Source organism: Cherax quadricarinatus, chromosome 10 (genome assembly GCF_038502225.1).
Source record: "Cherax quadricarinatus isolate ZL_2023a chromosome 10, ASM3850222v1, whole genome shotgun sequence".
In the NCBI taxonomy this organism is placed as follows: domain Eukaryota; kingdom Metazoa; phylum Arthropoda; class Malacostraca; order Decapoda; family Parastacidae; genus Cherax; species Cherax quadricarinatus.
The window spans coordinates 45840772-45860138 of NC_091301.1; the positions used below are offsets into that span (position 1 = coordinate 45840772).

The window sequence follows — 19367 nt, forward strand, 5'->3', positions numbered from 1 at the left end:
ATATTACATCTGCATTCTGATTTTCTTCCAGTGCATCCAAGGCCATGTCATAGTGATCCAGTAGTTGTGAGAGGCAGGAGCGACCTGCCCTGAACCCATGTTGCCCTGGATTGTGCAGATTTTGGGAATCCAGGTGATTTGCAATCATGCTTCTTAGCACTCTTTCAAAGATTTTTATGATGTGGGACGTCAGAGCTATTGATCTATAGTTCTTAGCTAATGCTTTGCTGCCACCTTTATGGAGTGGGGCTATATCCGTTGTTTTAAGTGACTGTGGAATTTCACCCATGTCCAAGCTCCTCCTCCATAGTGTGCTTAGGGCACACGAGAGGGGTTTCTTGCAGTTCTTAATGAAAACAGAGTTCCACGAGTCTGGGCCCGGGGCTGAGTGCATGGGCATGTTGTCAATGGCTTTTTCGAAATCTATCGGAGTTAGGGTAATGTCGGAAATCTGGCATACATTTATGGAGTTTTGAGGCTCATTCATGAAGAAATCATTTGGGTCGTCGATCCTCAGACCGATTAGTGGTAACAGGAAACACACAAGGGAGTCCTGTGGTAACAGGAAACACACAAGGGAGTCCTGTGGTAACAAGAAACACACAAGGGAGTCCTGTGGTAACAGGAAGCACACAAGGGAGTCCTGTGGTAACAGGAAGCACACAGGGGAGTCCTGTGGTAACAGGAAGCACACAGGGGAGTCCTGTGGTAACAGGAAGCACACAGGGGAGTCCTGTGGTAACAGGAAACACACAGGGGAGTCCTGTGGTAACAGGAAACACACAATGAAGTCCTGTGGTAACAGGAAACACACAAGGGAGTCCTGTGGTAACAGGAAACACACAAGGGAGTCCTGTGGTAACAGGAAACACACAAGGGAGTCCTGTGGTAACAGGAAACACACAAGGGAGTCCTGTGGTAACAGGAAACACACAAGGGAGTCCTGTGGTAACAGGAAACACACAAGGGAGTCCTGTGGTAACAGGAAACACACAAGGGAGTCCTGTGGTAACAGGAAACACACAAGGGAGTTCTGTGGTAACAGGAAACACACAAGGGAGTCCTGTGGTAACAGGAAACACACAAGGGAGTCCTGTGGTAACAGGAAACACACAAGGGAGTCCTGTGGTAACAGGAAACACACAAGGGAGTCCTGTGGTAACAGGAAACACACAAGGGAGTCCTGTGGTAACAGGAAACACACAAGGGAGTCCTGTGGTAACAGGAAACACACAAGGGAGTCCTGTGGTAACAGGAAACACACAAGGGAGTCCTGTGGTAACAGGAAACACACAAGGGAGTCCTGTGGTAACAGGAAACACACAAGGGAGTCCTGTGGTAACAGGAAACACACAAGGGAGTCCTGTGGTAACAGGAAACACACAAGGGAGTCCTGCGGTAACAGGAAACACACAAGGGAGTCCTGCGGTAACAGGAAACACACAAGGGAGTCCTGCGGTAACAGGAAACACACAAGGGAGTCCTGCGGTAACAGGAAACACACAAGGGAGTCCTGCGGTAACAGGAAACACACAAGGGAGTCCTGCGGTAACAGGAAACACACAAGGGAGTCCTGCGGTAACAGGAAACACACAAGGGAGTCCTGCGGTAACAGGAAACACACAAGGGAGTCCTGCGGTAACAGGAAACACACAAGGGAGTCCTGCGGTAACAGGAAACACACAAGGGAGTCCTGCGGTAACAGGAAACACACAAGGGAGTCCTGCGGTAACAGGAAACACACAAGGGAGTCCTGCGGTAACAGGAAACACACAAGGGAGTCCTGCGGTAACAGGAAACACACAAGGGAGTCCTGCGGTAACAGGAAACACACAAGGGAGTCCTGCGGTAACAGGAAACACACAAGGGAGTCCTGCGGTAACAGGAAACACACAAGGGAGTCCTGCGGTAACAGGAAGCACACAAGGGAGTCCTGTGGTAACAGGAAACACACAAGGGAGTCCTGCGGTAACAGGAAACACACAAGGGAGTCCTGCGGTAACAGGAAACACACAAGGGAGTCCTGCGGTAACAGGAAACACACAAGGGAGTCCTGTGGTAACAGGAAGCACACAAGGGAGTCCTGCGGTAACAGGAAACACACAAGGGAGTCCTGCGGTAACAGGAAACACACAAGGGAGTCCTGCGGTAACAGGAAACACACAAGGGAGTCCTGCGGTAACAGGAAGCACACAAGGGAGTCCTGCGGTAACAGGAAACACACAAGGGAGTCCTGTGGTAACAGGAAGCACACAAGGGAGTCCTGCGGTAACAGGAAACACACAAGGGAGTCCTGCGGTAACAGGAAACACACAAGGGAGTCCTGCGGTAACAGGAAACACACAAGGGAGTCCTGCGGTAACATGAAACACACAAGGGAGTCCTGCGGTAACAGGAAGCACACAAGGGAGTCCTGTGGTAACAGGAAACACACAAGGGAGTCCTGTGGTAACAGGAAGCACACAAGGGAGTCCTGTGGTAACAGGAAGCACACAAGGGAGTCCTGTGGTAACAGGAAACACACAAGACCAACGGACACAGAGAAATAAATTTGAAAGAGAAGTACATGGAAACAAATAATTTTGTGTAAAAGTGAATGAGAAAATTTTGGTGCCACAAGGTAGACCAAAATTTAGGGAATGTAGTAATACCAAATATAAGAAACTATACTAGTAACCCCTTTTACATTGCATCACAATTATACCAGGTACTGTCAAGAAGTTCCTGAACTGCTAGGGGAGAAAAATATAGTGTTACCCAGTCAACTAATTGAAGTTAGGTTGAAGTGCTCGGGAGACTATAAGTGATCCCAGTGATTATGTTGCTTCTCCAAACATTTCTTGAGCTCTTTTTCTAACAGCGTCTGAGACAGTTTGTAATTCTGTTTGAAACTCCAAGTCGTTAAAACCCCGCCTCTTGAGTGCCACTTTTGTTTTTGAGAGTAAGAGAGAGAGAGAGAGAGAGAGAGAGAGAGAGAGAGAGAGAGAGGGAGAGGGAGAGGGAGAGGGAGAGGGAGAGGGAGAGGAGTCAGAGGCAGCTAGATCAGGGGAGTAGCGAGGGTGGGGGACGACCGCCATGTTTTTGGACAGACAACAATGGCCTTTCTGGTGTTAAGTCAGCAGTCAGGACACAGACTGCAGCCCCTCGCTTCATGTTCACATTTGCATTCAAAATGCTGTTACACGACCCTTAAGAAATTCTCACAGCGCTTACCTGGTTACCTGGAGGTTACTTGGTTACCTGGAGGTTACCTGGTTGTACTGGATATTCTGACGATGATCTTCATGAATGACCTTCCTCACTTTTTCAGTGTTTACGTCTGTTGTTGACGTTGATAGATGACACAAGCATTCATCATCCACTACTGACGGTCGTCCAGTTTTGAAGCTAGAAAAAGTCAAAACGCTGTGTCTGACCCATTGCTTTGTCTCCAAATGCTTCCTGAAGTATTTTAACAGTTTCATTAGCCATTTTACTGAGCTTGATACAAAATTTCAGTCATACTGTTCTTTCTTTTAAAGATTACTTTCTGTTATACAAAAGTCGCAACAGTGCACCGACAATACGACAAAAAAAAAAGCCCATCTAACCTTAATGGAATGACCGACCGCTGGAAAACTTGTCTCGCTATTTTACAAAGGGTTGTTACGCCACCGTCAAATTTCTTCACTCCGGGAACTGTTTGATAGTCCCTGGCATTATAAACAAGGGATCAATAATGAAGTATGTATATATAAATATATTAGTGAACATTAAACAGGGTCGCCATAGCCCATCAACTAATCTCTTAACTTGACTCAGGAAATCGTAATGACATGATTGCAAACAAACCATACCACGGGCGGGGTTAGAACCCCCGATCAGAGAGAGTCAACACTCCAGACCGTTGCGACGGCCTGGAGTTTAGAGACTCTGATCGCGGGTTCTAACCCCGCCCGTGGTATGGTTTAACTAATCTCTTAGTAAGTCATTATTTCAACGTAGCAGGAATATGGTTATAGAAGCAAAACTGAGAATGTCGTAAATAGTGACATATAGTGAAGACAACACATTGAAGGTAGTAGCTGTGGTAATCAGGTGTTAGGCAAAGTAGCCTTATCGTGGGTGTTGTGTAAGTGTTGAGGGGAGGATTGGTCACCCTTGATACCTCCCGGTACTGCTGCCATAGCTGACAGTCCACCATGCTTATACCCAGAAGTTCACGACCGTGACACTGTCGGACGTCTCCAGAGCTCTCAGTAAGTCAGTATTTTTAGCTAAATTGTTATACCATCTGATCTGTTCCATAATACTACCTTATAAGATACAGTGAACACCCATCACTCGCCATTCATTACCCATCGCCCGTAGCACATCACACAACCACGTCCATAGCACATCACACAACCACGTCCATAGCACATCACACAACCACGTCCTACACAAGCAGTTGTCAAAATGTCTTAGGATGAAATCTGTGGAGGGTGTGAAGGAAGGTTTAAGTGTAGTGAGAGAGAGATTCACTCTGGGATGTGCTGGAGAAAATTCCATGTTTCTTGCTAGGAAGTTATTAGCACGCTTAGTTCACAAACCTCAGAAGATAAATTTATTTAAATCTGTAGGAGAGATGAAAAGCTTTAAGCACCCGTAATATAAGGATCAAGGTCCTTGGAGAACCTATCAAGTACTCATAAAAATGGGAAGAGGAATTGAAGACAGATTACATGGTGAATGATAGGCTAGAACAGTGTGGTTGAGACAGGTATGCTGATGTTTAACAGAGGAAAATAAACATTTCTTGAACTAGACAGTTAAAATGGTAAACCATCGAAACTGTAGGTAGAGGAAGATAACCAAGAAAATTCAGTAAATACTGCAGCACAACAGGGTAGCCAAGACAACCCAGAGAAGGATAGCGAAGAAAACTCACGACACGATGAAGTAAACAAGATATCATGTGTTGCAGAAAAAGATAGAAAATATTAGGTTTATGTCTGAGGTACTTGCAACTGTGAAATACAGATTTAAGTACATATGAGGTGTGGCAACATGTTGGGAAATGGGAAGTGCCACTTTGGTGAAGAGTGCCGGTGTTTACACCCGGAGATGTGCAAATCGTCATTAGAAATCAGAAAATGTTTGGACCTACATACACTGCCTCAATTTCCACGTATCGTATAAAGTGGCCTAATAAATATAAACAATAAATCTAAAAATAAATTAGGAGAAATATACTCTCTGAGGAAAGACGAAGAAACTTTGTTAGAGAAGACAGGGAATGAAGACACACGTAGTTATAGAACACACTGAATTTATTTCACACACACAACCGAAATGCCGCATTATTTTTAATAAGTTGGATACATCTGCAGTGTGCTGCTATCGTCTTGTATTTCATTGTTACACAGTGGGAACAAAAGCTAGGTACGTTTCCTTGCCGTAATCCATCATGCAGGATGAGGCTCATACAAGGTGTTGAAATCTGTCAGTCTGATCTGGGAGAGTTCAGGAGGGCAATGAGGATATCGTCAGTCATTCCAGCAAGGGTTCATCAGCTATGACAGCTTGAACGGTTTCGTTCCAGCATAGCTGGAGTTACTTTTACTTGGAAATTGCCATCTCTAATGATAATCTATCCTATCAGATTTATTCTCATTTAGGTATATTTTGTCTAAGACACGAACAACTGTGAATAGCACTCAGTTGTTTTGTACGATTGATTTCATACAGTTGCCCAAAATACTCCGAGCTCACCATATGGAGGAGAGATGGAATTTTTATGACGATATCTCCATCATCCTGGAGTGGTGGTAAGAGAAATTATGCATGAGAGACAGGAAAGACACGGGAGGGGGAAAGGTAAGGGAAATTTTGATGTTATATTATATTTGACGGAAGATAGAGGAAAGAGGGAGAGCGGAATGAAAATTTGGATGTCAACATATGTAACTACGTACATTTTATGCCTAAGAATATATTATATAGTATGGTGAAAAATTATAAATAGGAAAACCGGAACGTTTTCATGTGCTTACACGCGATGAATAAATATATGATATATAATAAATTGTTTGTGTGAGAGACTATAATAAATTGTTTGTGTGAGAGACTATAATAAATTGTTTGTGTGAGAGACTATAATAAATTTTTGTGTGAGAGACTATAATAAATTGTTTGTGTGAGAGACTATAATAAATTGTTTGTGTGAGAGACTATAATAAATTGTTTGTGTGAGAGACTATAATAAATTGTTTGTGTGAGAGACTATAATAAATTGTTGTGTGAGAGACTATAATAAATTGTTTGTGTGAGAGACTATAATAAATTGTTTGTGTGAGAGACTATAATAAATTGTTTGTGTGAGAGACTATAATAAATTGTTTGTGTGAGAGACTATAATAAATTGTTTGTGTAGTGAATTCCTGAGGATAATGAGTGTGTGTCTTTGTTACAGTTCGCCTTCATGACAGCATACAGGAGGAATCATTCCACTACCTGGTTTTCGACCTGTAAGTATATGCTAACACTTAGTTACTTATCTTACTGCCACCTCTGTTTATTATTCTCTTACTTCTTTGTAACGACCTCTTTCATGTTAGTTAACAGTTGTTAGAGGCACTTGTCGGTAGACACTTGGCGTGGTGTGTATACTCGCCTAATTGTACTCGCCTAATTGTGGTTGCAGGGCTCGATACTCCTGGCACCGCCTCTTCAATGACCGTTACTGGGTCCTCCCTGTCCCTGCTCCATGAGCTTTATCATACCTCGTCTTAAAACTATGTATGGTTCCTGCCTCCACTACATCGCTTGCCAGACTATTCCACTTCCTGACAACTCTGTGACTAAAGAAATACGTCCTAACATCCCTGTGATTCATCTGTGTCTTCAGCTTCCAATTGTGACCCCTTGTTTCTGTGTCCCATCTCTGGAACATCTTGTCTCTGTCCACCTTGTCTGTTCCACGTGTGTGTGTGTGTGTGTGTGTGTGTACGTGTGTGTGTACTCACCTAGTTGTGGTTGCAGGGGTCGAGTCATAGCTCCTGGCCCCGCCTCTTCACTGGCCGCTACTGGGTCGCTATTCCTGAACCATGAGCTTGATCATACCTCTGCTATGAAAGGTTCCTGCCTCCACTGCATCGCTTCCCAGATTATTCCTCTTCCTGACAACTCTTGTGATTGAAGAAATACTTCCTAACATCCCTGTGATTCATCTGTGTCTTCAACTTTCAACTGTGTCCCATCTCTGGAACATCCTGTCTTTGTCCACCTTGCCAGTTCCTCTCAGTATTTTGTATGTCGTTATCATGTCCCCCTATCTCTCCTGTCCTCCAGTGTCGTCAGGTTGATTTCCCTTAACCTCTCCTCATAGGACATACCTCTTAGCTCTGGGACTAGTCTTGTTGCAAACCTTTGCGCTTTCTCTAGTTTCTTTACATCCTTGGCTAGATCTGGGTTCCAAACTGGTGCTGCATACTCCAATAGGGGCCTAACGTACACACTGTACAGGGTCTTGAATGATTCCTTATTAAGATGGCGGAATGCTGTTCTTAGGTTTGCTAGGCACCCATATGTTGCAGCAGTTATTGGTTGATGTGTGCCTCAGGAGATGTTCCTGGTGTTATACTCAGCACAAGAGTTGTTTCCTCGAGTGAGGTTTATAATCTTCTTTGTCCTTCCCGAATCTTCATGACTTTGCACTTGGTGGGGTTGAACTCCAGGAGCCATTTGCTGGACCAGGCCTGCAGCCTGGTCCTCGTCCGATTGAATTCTTCTCATCAACTTTACATCATTTGCAAACGGACACTTCGGAGTCTATTCCTTCCGTCATGTTCACAAATACCAGAAACAGCACTGGTCCTAGGACTGACCCCTGTGGAACCCCACTCGTCACAGGCGCCCACTCTGACACCTCGCCTCGTCGCTGCTGTCTTCCTGACGTGTGTGTGTGTGTGTGTGTGTGTGTGTGTGTGTGTGTGTGTGTGTGTGTGTGTGTGTGTGTGTGTGTGTGTGTGTGTGTGTGTGTGTGTACTCACCGAGCTGTGTTTGCAGGTTCCGAGATCATCTGGCCTCTCCCCTTTAACCACTTTGATCGACTTCACTGATTTCTAGCCTCTTGGACCTTATCATATCTTCTCTTGAAGCTGTGTATTAATTAAGTTCGCCTCCACTACTGCCTCATCCGAGTTGTTCCGCTTTTTAATCAGCCTATGAGTTAAAGAAACACTTCTTATACATGTATGGCTCCAGTGTTTTCAGCTTCCAACTGTAACCCCTTGATCTTGGTTATCTTAATTATGACTTCCCATCTGTCCCATTATCCCTCTTAAGATTTTGTATGTCGTAAATCATGTATCCGCCTGTGGTCTCTCCAGTGTCCGCAGGTCCAGTTCCTTCAACCTCATAGTGCACCTCCCTGAGTTTTGGTACTAGTTTGGTTGCAGACCTTTGAACCTTCTGGAGTCTATTCACATGCTTCATCCATCTCGAAATCCATCCTGGTTTTCAGTTTAGAATCTCCTTCGATCAAGTGCTTAAGTATCTTTTTCCTTACTATATTCTCCAACACATTTGACAGTATGTATGCTTGAGATAACAGCCAATAGTCTAGTGCCTCTTGTCTCTCCTCAATTTTTATATATGAGGACCTCGTTTGCATTTTTTCTAGTTTTATGGCACTTGTCCTGATTGGCTGCCTATGTGGTTATGCTCCTATTCTCAGTGCCTATGTGGTTATGCTCCTATTCTCAGTGCCTATGTGGTTATGCTCCTATTCTCAGTGCCTATGTGGTTATGCTCCTATTCTCAGTGCCTATGGTATCTGGTCCTTGTTACATCCAGCTCACTTGCTATGTTCATCACTTCATTTCTTGTGTTGATGCTTTTTAGTGCCTCTCATTAAGTTTAACACCCCTAATAATTTTCCACTTTCTTATGTAAAGACATTTTTTATGAACTTTTCGCTCTTTTCACTGTCATTCTGTCACCGTCCCATCTTTTCACTGTCATTCTGTCACCGTCCCATCTTTTTTCTTAATCATTATCATCTGGTCATCAAGGTATGTATTATTATGTGGCAGTAGAGTAATTTTGGTTCTGTTTTGGCCTTCAGTGTTATATAATTTTTAAACGGCCTTTCAGACTTCCTTCTTCTTGCATAATTGAGGCTCTCCTGCTTTATTCTGGTTTACTACAGTTTGATTTTCTCTCTATTTCTTCTGAACACTCTTGCTCTTGTCCTGGTGCCTCTACATTCCTCAGTGAACAGTGGACTTTCCCTTTTATTGATTCTTTTCTTTGTTTGGTACAAATTCTTCCTTTGGTTCTTGTCACTTTATATTAACATAATTCTTTTTTGTACAGTTTCTTCCTGTAGTTCCCATTACCATTGCATTTAGAAATTTTCTCTTTACATCATTTGTTGCTAGTCCTTCCCTACATTTCCTTCTCATTCCCATTTCCACAAGGTTCTCAAAGCTTCTTAGCGCACTCAGCTCACACACTGAGATCCGGGGATCGATCCCCGGATACGGCAGGAAAAACATTAGGATATGTTTCCATAAGACAACTGGTGTCTATGCTCACCCATCAGTAAAATGGGTACCTGGGTGTTAGTCGACTGGTGTGGGTCGCATCCTGGGACAGAACTGACTTGATTTGCCCGAAATGCTCAGCATAACAAGGGGCTTTATATATAGTAGTATGTCATTGATGTCAGTTAGGCCTGTATACCTTGTACATGTACTTTGTAGACAGATATTATTATTATTATTATTAGTAGTAGTAGTAGTAGCAGCAAATAGCGCTACACAAGTAAAACTGAGGTCCAGTTTGAGTTTCTCTGGCTCATCTCTCATTCTTGTTGCTTCCTTCACATGTTGACTCTATCATTACATCTTCCACAAGTTTTTCTCTCCATGCTTCTGGTCGTGTATGGTCGCCTCCATGATCCCAGTCAATCTCCGTATAGTTGACTCTCCTAGTACTAGCAACTTTGTTCCTGGTAGCTCGCTCTCCCTACCACCTACTACAGTGTGGCTCTTATTCTCGTCGTAAACCTCTATTGGCCGTTCATGTGCAGTGTTGATCACACGTTCATCATGTACAGTGTTGATCACACTTTCATCACGTACAATGTTGATTAGGCAGTATAAAGGGAGAGTAGAAGGCAGTGTAAAGGGAAAGTAGGAGACAGTATAAAGGGGGAGTAGAAGGCAGTGTAAAGGGAGAGTATAAGGCAGTGTAAAGAGAGAGAGTAGAAGGCAGTGTAAAGGGAAAGTAGGAGGCAGTATAAAGGGAGAGTAGACAGCAGTATGAAGGGAGAGTAGAAGGCAGTACGAAGGGAAGGTAGGAGGCAGTATAAGGGAGAGTAGGAGACAGTATAATGGGAGAGTAGGAGGCGGTATAAAGGGAAAGTAGGAGGCAGTGTAAAGGGAAAGTAGGAGGCAGTGTAAAGGGAGAGTAGAAGGCAGTATGAAGAGAGAGTAGGAGGCAGTACGAAGGGAAGGTAGGAGGCAGTATAAGGGAGAGTAGGAGACAGTATAAAGGGAGAGTAGGAGGCGGTATAAAGGGAAAGTAGGGGGCAGTGTAAAGGGAAAGTAGGAGGCAGTATAAGGGAGAGTAGAAACCGGTATGAAGGGAGAGTAGGAGACAGCATATAGGGAGAGTAGAAGGCAGTATGAAGGGAGAGTAGAAGGCAGTATGAAGGGAGAGTAGAAGGCAGTATGAAGGGAGAGTAGAAGGCAGTATGAAGGGAGAGTAGAAGGCAGTATGAAGGGAGAGTAGAAGGCAGTATGAAGGGAGAGTAGAAGGCAGTATGAAGGGAGAGTAGAAGGCAGTATGAAGGGAGAGTAGAAGGCAGTATGAAGGGAGAGTAGAAGGCAGTATGAAGGGAGAGTAGAAGGCAGCTGTAACATTATATTTGGTTACCTTGATATATGGATTATATATAAATGATTATTTTAATACTGTACAGAATGTAATCGGTTATATATATTAAGTTAGTGTGTGCCGTGTACATGTGATTGACATTATAAGTGATAATAGCTTAACTTTCACGTACAACAATATGTAATCAACAACAGGTATACATTATTATCCTCGTGATAATATATTCATAATGGATGCTGGACAGTGTATATATGTGTATATATGTGTATATATGTGTATATATACCAGTCATCTACGTCAACAGTTATGACAACAATGTTGATCATGAATGTTACGTAAAATGACGCAGGTGCAACTAATGTGACATTTTATTGTGGGAACGTTTCGCTCTCCAGGAGCTTTATAAAAGCTCCTAGAGAGCGAAACGTTGCCACAGTAAAATGTCATTATTTATAACTGTGCCCTTTTACATAACATATTGTCGGTAATTCTAACAACATTAATACCGGCCCGCGGGGGCGTTGACCCCCGGAACACTCTCCAGGTAAACTCCATGTAAACCACTTGTAAGATTTCAAGCAGCGCATTTTTTTAATGTGTCACTGAACATAGTTCCTTGATGTATCATTCTACCAGTGAGGTGTTGCAGATCAGTTTACCAGCTTTTGTCCCTTTAACGGGATAACAACTGTAGTTCATATATGTAAACAAAACACTTCAGTGTTGGACAGAGCATATTAAAAATTGTATTGTAATATTATGATGTTGAGAGTATTTTTTTAGTTTATGGACAGTGGGCACACAGCCACTGATAAATTTTGGTGATTCATTCCAAAATGCTTCATTTTTAATTAAAGACTTGAAGGTTATTATTAGCGGTGGAATCAAGTTGTTGTTAAATGGCAAGTTACGTCTTCCAGGTTTAGTGCAACTTGTTGATATTCCAATGCCTCGGTGACGAACTCTGGAATACTTAAGCTACTGCACTATCCAGAATATCCGAGCAACAGAGTCTAAGATCTCTGATGAACATTGAAGCAACAACACAGCGGTTCACTCCATTACGGAAGTTGCAATAGTAATATGCATTTGAGGATACGTTTGTAGGCTTTCCATTTGTCCTGAATTTGAGTATCCTTTTATGCTTATGTATCATGTATCAAAGTATTTAGAAAAAGATATAAATGGTCTGGCTTTCTGTTTTGTACTGAACTTAAGGGAATTGACCAAAAAGTTCGGTCTAGGTAAGAAATCTCTTCAGCATTCAGTTATGGGCCACAAACACATCATCCACATGAGCCATTTTCTGCTTAGATGTGTTTCAGTAAAATATTTTCAAAGAATTCTATGTACAGGTTGCTTAAATCCGGCGATAAAGGGTTACCCATCGCGATTCTTTTTTTGTGGGGGGTGGACTAAAGAACTGTTCGTTGCACATGAATTTATGGAGGCCTGGTCACAGACCGGGCCGCGGGGGCGTTGACCCCCGGAACTCTCTCCAGGTAAACTCCAGGTATGGTCTAAAATACAGTTTTATAAGCTCATTTACCGTTGATTGTCGATAAAGTAGATCATATGTAAGGCAAGTTGTCTGTAATGTTATCATTAGTACAGAACATCGAAGTTCAACTTAAAAATCTGTATTTCGCAGTTCATAAGGCGCTTAATCAGGGCTCAATCAAGTCTTGGGGAAGACTGTAGGAAGTCTTACATTATTAGCGTTTTTATATCCTTCTTGACAATATGTTAGCTTTCTCCCTTTCGTGTGCCAATATTTTGTGTGTATTCACAGCATGTTTTATTCTAAGTGGCATATTTCCTCACATCTGACGAGAACACTAGTCATACATTGCTGACATGCGCCTAAGATCATTCTGTCTTCCTTACGTGGTGTTCCGCATAATTAATCACATCCTCTTTAATTTCTTTGCATTTATTATAAATTTCGCTGTGTGGAATGTCTTGTCTCCCGTGATAGATTGCACCGACGCAGGGTTGGTTAGTGGAAGTAAAGATGGGGGGTGAGTGGGTGAAAAGGAGGGGTAGGAATGTCCTAGGTGTGGTTAGGGAGGGTATTAGAGGGAGGGGAAGGGATGGATTGGAGGAAGGGGAGGGTAATAGGGGGAAGGGGATTGGAGTAGTAGGAGAGTAGTAGAGGGAGAAGGGGTGTGTGTTGTAGCAACATATGGCAGGAACTAATGGAGAGCGGAAATGTGGGAGAGAGAGGTAGCTACTCTTACTTTTCTTGGATCAGACGTGATTACCACCCGTTCTCCAGGTACTTGTGGCCCTCCGGGTTAAGCGCTTTGCAGTAATAATAATAATAAAAATCATAATAATTATGACCAATGTCATAATGAGATAAATTTATATGTATTATCCACTTAATATTATAATCGGGGTTTCTTTAATATTAGCTAAATTAAAGATTCCACTAGTTTATAATATCTGATTTAGGAATATACCCGGGTATGATGTGTATATATATATATATCTTGAGTAATGTGTTAGGTACACCTGGCTAAGGTTTATAACAAGGTATGTCCATTGGTGGGTAGTTCGCACCGCTCTACCCTCTCCCCCTTTTGACGAGTTGATGTCATGAAAGGATTAACTGTATATGGCAGTTCACTCTCTCCGCCTTATTCTCACTTGGATAGAGAATTGTTATAGAAACTCCTGAACCAGCTTGTGGTTTATTGTGAAGTGAAGTCTGCGGACAATTATATACTGTTACCCTCGGGTTACGATGTGGCGACCAGTGTCAAGTCAAGCTTAGAACTTTGTGATATATTCCTTATGCCAGGGAGTTACTCAGTGAAAATGTTAATTCTCAATGTATGCATTTGCACTCAAGTAATGTTACTATTGAGGAAGCAGTAATATTCCTCAGATCATTATCAAGTGTAGTGGCCATATTGACATAGTCTCCAGAGGGGGTCTATGATGTACATTATATTTAAGAGTTCTCTTGTGTGAAGGAAAGTTTCTGACAGTGATATTTAATAGATATTTATGAATATCTAAAGTATTTAAACTTTTAAATAAAAAGAAACTAGAAAAGACTGAGTAACTATTATTTGTGCCTTACATTTTTAAGTTTGGAACCATATCCTCTCATTCTATGAAGTGTGTTGTTACGGAGTGCACTAACCTGGCTAAAAATTAAGATTCGAACCGTAACAAGTGGGGGGGCCTGTTTCGGGAGCTTTGAACTTCTTGACCATGGATCGTGACGTATCACAGTTGAAGGACCTGACTCCAGATACGCTGAAGACTTTACCACTACAACAATGCTGGCAAGTTGCTAGATATTTAGGAGTTTCATATAACAATCGTTATATAGCGAGTACTGTCCGTTCTATAATACAGAACATACTGTTTTCTCAGCCCTCTGACACTGTCCCGAGGTTGGACTTGCATGGCAAGACACCCTCGGAGGAATCTTTGCCCCTAGGAGTAGCTCATTTGGTGGCTTCATTTGAAGGCCTCACTTTGGGAGCAGAGGCTATGTCTCGGGACAACGTAGCACCTGATTCGTGTAATGAGAGCCCATTAGCTAGCCCTGGTCACGTGGGGGCGACCGGAGGTGGAGCTCGTCCCAAGCTTCGCCTAGAGGGGGACACTCCTCCCACTCCTCCAGTACCTTTGACTCCTCTCACACTCGAACACTTTCAACGTCTGGAACATCTTATAAAGTTGCAAACAGAGCAACTGGAATCGCAGCGCCTGCTGTATAAAGAAGTTTGAGAGGGAAAACATCAGATTCGAGAGGCAAAAAGAGGAACAAAAGAGTAAGTCGTCTGCTACTCAAACCTTGACCTTTGACCTGCACCGGGCTGCCTCATTAGTGCCCAGGTTTTGTGAAACAGACTTGGACACTTCGACACATTTGAGAATCAGGCACGAGGGATGAGATGGCCTCGTGAACATTGGGCTACCTTACTTCACACCACACTTAAGGGTAAGGCTCAATCATTTACTGCAGCTCTCCCGTATGACAAGTATGCAAATTACGAGGCAGTTAAGAAGATCATTTTAAAGGAGTATGACTTGCTTCCTGTAAGTTATCAGCGCACCTTCCGCTCTCTACGAAGACTGCCCGGTCAAACCTGGGTAGAATTTGCCCGACAAAAGGTGGCTCTAGAGCGATGGTTGAGGTCATCTGGGTGTGATACTATGGAGCGCCTGATACAGTTGATCTTGCAAGAAGAATTTCAGAACTCTCTGACGGGTGATGTACGCTCCTTTGTTATTGAACACCAGACTGCAGATGTGTTGGCCTCTGCTTCTCTAGCTGATCACTTCGAGATAACCTCTCAATTGACCAAGGAAAAAGGGTCTAGAGAGAAAGCCAGGTTATGTTCTCCTAAGTCAGCCTTTCTCTCCTAGGAAAATGGATCAGCAGACCTCCTCATTCAGCAAAAGCCTACTCGAGTGTCGTCCATAGTAATGGTAAGGAAGACCATCTTACGCGAGAGATACAGCAAGAGGAGGCCCAACTTGCTCTTATTGTCAGAAACCAGGCCATTGGAGGCGCTCATGTTTCCAATTAAGTCGAGACCGTAGGCGGTCAGGTTCTGAGACATTACCTGTACAGATGACGTCTTCCTCAAAATCGAAGTGCCTAATTCCCTCTGAGTTGTTCGCAGACAAGTTTCGGAAGCCATGTTGCCTTACTTCTTTAAGGGTAAGGCTGGTATTGCAGAGGACCAAATGGTGGACATAGTATCCTATCGGGATACGGGAAGCTACCTGACCTTACTGAGAAGAGGATTACTTCCTCTAAATGATGACACTTATATTAACCTGGATGTTCTGCTAGAAGGTTACGGTGGCACCATCACAAGAGTATCCCTTCATACGGTGTATGTGAACGTGGATTCATATCAAGGTGAAGCTGTTGTGGGCCTTTCTGAAACTGATTTTTCCATTAAGAGTGTAGATCTATTAGTGGGTAATGATTTAGGAAGAGGAAGAATTTGCCGAGAACCTTATGTTATAGAGAAGTTCTCTGGAGAGAATTACGCCATTGAAGGGTGTAAGGAAGGTCCTCGTCTATTCCCTCTTACAGCCATAACCAGGGCTCTGGCTAAGAATTTGGAACCACTGCCTACTCCTGATGAACCCTCAGATTGGGGTTTGGATGCTCTGTTCAGTGCCAGTGATCAACACGAAGTCGAAAATCAGCCTCCAAAATCCCAAGTGGTAGATTTTGCCCCATTACGGAGTAACGACTTTAATCAGGAAAATTTAGTGAAAGAACAACTTGAAGACCCGTCGTTGAAACGGGCAAGGGATCAAGCGCTTACTGAGATGGAAGCTGAGGGTAAGGAAGAACGTTTTTATTACTCTGACGGTATCCTGATGAAGAAATTTCCATCTGCTTCAGTTAATTCATGTCTCAAGCCAAAACAGCTCTTGGTTTTACCTGTCTGATTTTGGGAGTTAGCATTGGAAGTGGCACATTCTAGCCCCATGGGCGGACATTTGGGAATAAGAAAGACTTTAGGAAAATTAGCCCGATATTTCTTCTGGCCCAAGATGGATACCGTGACTGAGTACTTGAGAAACTGTGCTATTTGCCAGCTCATTGGAAAGCCTGCACAAAAACCTCCTGCACCCCTCTTACCTATTGCCATAGAAGGCGAACCCTTCTCTCGGCTCGTAATAAACTGTGTGGGACCTCTCCCAAAAACTAGGCTTGGCAATCAATATCTCCTTACTATAATGGATACGACTACTCCGTATCCAGAGGCTGTGCCCCTTCGCAAGATTAGTGCCAAGGCTATTGTGAGAGTCCTATTTAGATTCTTCACACAGTTCGGATTCCCTAATTAGATTCAATCTGACAGAGGGACGAATTTCACATCAAAGATTTTCCGTGAAGCTATGCCCAAGGTCGGAGTTAAACCCATTGTTTCAACAGTATATAGACCCCAAACCCAGGGTGTTATAGAGGTTTCACCACACCCTGAAGATCATGATGAGGGCATACTGTGAGCAGTTCTCAACAGACTGGGATGAAGGTATTCCTTTCCTCCTCCTTGCCTTAAGAGAGAGCGAACAGGAGAGTTTAGGATGTAGTCCTTTTGAACTCATTTATGGTCATGCGGTCCGAGGACCGTTAGTAATGCTAAAGGACGTATGGTCTGGGAAAGTGGAGCCGCCTTTATGTTTATCCCCCATGGCAATGCAAGAACACTTGGCTTTTACTCGGCAATTGGCAGCTGACAACCTCAGACAAGCTCAAAACCGTATGAAACAGTTATGACAAGACTGCTGTGGAGCGTTCATTAAATGTGGGAGACAGTGTTAGCTTTAAAGCCGGTGCCAGGCCATACCTTGCAACCCAAGTATGAGGGTCCAATGGAGGTGATTAAGAAGCTGAGTAAGGTAAATGTGGTAAGAACACCAGGAAGAAGAAAGTCGACCCGAACTTACCATATAAATCAACTAGAGAAATACTACGAAGGACTTGTCCCTGTGGCTGTGGTGAGGTCACAAGAAGGTGACTCAAGTAAGGAAGATTGTTCATGTGGAGTAGAGATAAGACTTAAAAACTCGGAAATAATGGAAACCTTAGATGATTATCTCGGTAACTTAGAAAAGGAAAGATCAAGTGAAATACAAGACTTTATTTCCACTTATAGAAGTCTCTTTGGAGATATCCCCAGACAGTGCGCCATGGGGGTCCACGGTGTGGACGTGCAAAGAGCTGCTCCGATTAAACAAGCTCCGTATAGAGTTAGCCCAGTAAAGAATAAAGCTCTGCAGGAGGAAATAAGTTTCTTGTTCAGTCATGGTTTGATTGAACATAGCAAAAGCCCTTGGGCTTCACCGTGTGTCCTTGTACCTAAGTCGGATGGTTCATTTAGGATGTGTACCGACTATCAGAAAGTAAATTCCCTAATAGTGCCTGACGGATTCCCCCTTCCTAGGGTTGACCTAATAGACAGCGTTGCCAGTGCTAAGTATGCCAGTCGTTTGGACCTCCTGCGTGGTTATCAAGAAGTGCCGTTATCGCCTCGAGCGCAGGAGATTTCTTCTTTCACCGTGCCTGGAGGCCTGTTTAACTACAGGGTGATGCCCTTCGGGCTCTGCAATGCAGCCTCAACCTTCCAGAGGCTTATGAATCGGCTAACATACGACTTGGAAGGAACGGAAGCCTACCTAGATGATCTGGTAGTATTCAGCGATGACTGGCCTCAACACCTGATTCGGCTGGAAGCGCTCTTGAAAAGGCTAGATGAACACCATTTTACCGTCAACCTTGCTAAGTGTGAGTTTGGTCAGGCCCGGATAAAATATCTGGGATTTAACATAGGGCAAGGCACGGTTGCCCCCGTTAATGCAAAGATTCATGCTATTATGGATTTTCCTGCTCCGCAAGACAAAGGTGTACAGAGGTTTCTAGGGATGGCCGGTTACTACCGCCGGTTTTGCCCTAATTTTTCGCAAGTGGCAGCACCGCTGTTTGAACTTAAAAGTTCTAAAGTTCCTTTTTAAATGGACGACTACAAGTGAGTTAGCCTTTACTCGTCTAAAGCGTCTACTTGGTTCCTCTCCAGTTGTACAGAGTCCGGTGTTCGACGCTCCCTTTACTTTACAAGTGGATGCCAGCGAGTATGCAGTCTGTGCTGTTCTTCTACAACCTTCCTCCTCTTCTGATCTTTTACACCCAGTCTGTTATTTTTCTGCAAAATTGAAACCCCATCAATTAAGTTATGCAACCGTTGAAAAGGAGGCACTAGCATTGGTCTTAGCCTTGGAACACTTTGAGGTCTATCTCGGGACTACCCCTCATAAAATTAGAGTAAAAACAGATCATAATCCCTTAACCTTTTCAAACACCATGAAGGTTAAGAATGCTAGAATACAAAGATGGTCCCTTAGGATACAACCTTTTTCTATAAGTATTAACCATATTAGAGGAGCTGATAATGTGATTGCTGACACTGTCCCGTCCTTAAGACATGTAATTAAATTTGAGTCTACAAAAGAGGATTTATAGTACATTTTTATAGATATGTATTTATTTAATGCATTTTTTAATGCTATATGTTTACTTGGTCATCTGATTCTTGTAACCACTGAGGAGACCTGTCACGTAAGCCACCATATGGTATCCAGAACTTATTTCTGCGGTGGCAGTCTCCTGTTGTCTTACCCTGACTTCTCCTGCTACCAATGGTCACTTAAGGCCTCTTTATTAGAAACGCCTCTTCTACCAGAAGCTCTGGTTACGTGGTGTCTACACATACGTGGTTTGGCGACACAAGACTTTTAATTTTCTTGTTGGAGAAGCAACATTTGTCATCAGGGTCTTTGTCAGAGGAATGACATGTATTATGGTTTATATTCTATTTTTGAAGTCCTCTTTTACAGCGAAGTTTAGTCCCTGAAAGGGGGGGGGGTTATGACCAAGGTCATAATGAGATTAATTTATATGTATTATCCACTTAATATTATAATCGGGGTTTCTTTAATATTAGCTAAAT

General features: G+C 43.2%; 1 protein-coding gene across 3 annotated transcripts in view; it reads left to right on the plus strand.

The window, feature by feature from the left end:
* LOC128687820 (calcium/calmodulin-dependent protein kinase type II alpha chain-like) overlaps window positions 1-19367 on the plus strand; it is an 897132-nt gene that overhangs the window by 686847 nt on the left and 190918 nt on the right. For all 3 annotated transcript variants that reach the window (XM_070083804.1, XM_070083805.1, XM_070083806.1), the window contains one exon: window positions 6434-6488. In XM_070083804.1, coding sequence (XP_069939905.1) covers window positions 6434-6488 — 55 coding nt within the window. The remainder of the gene's footprint in view (window positions 1-6433; window positions 6489-19367) is intronic.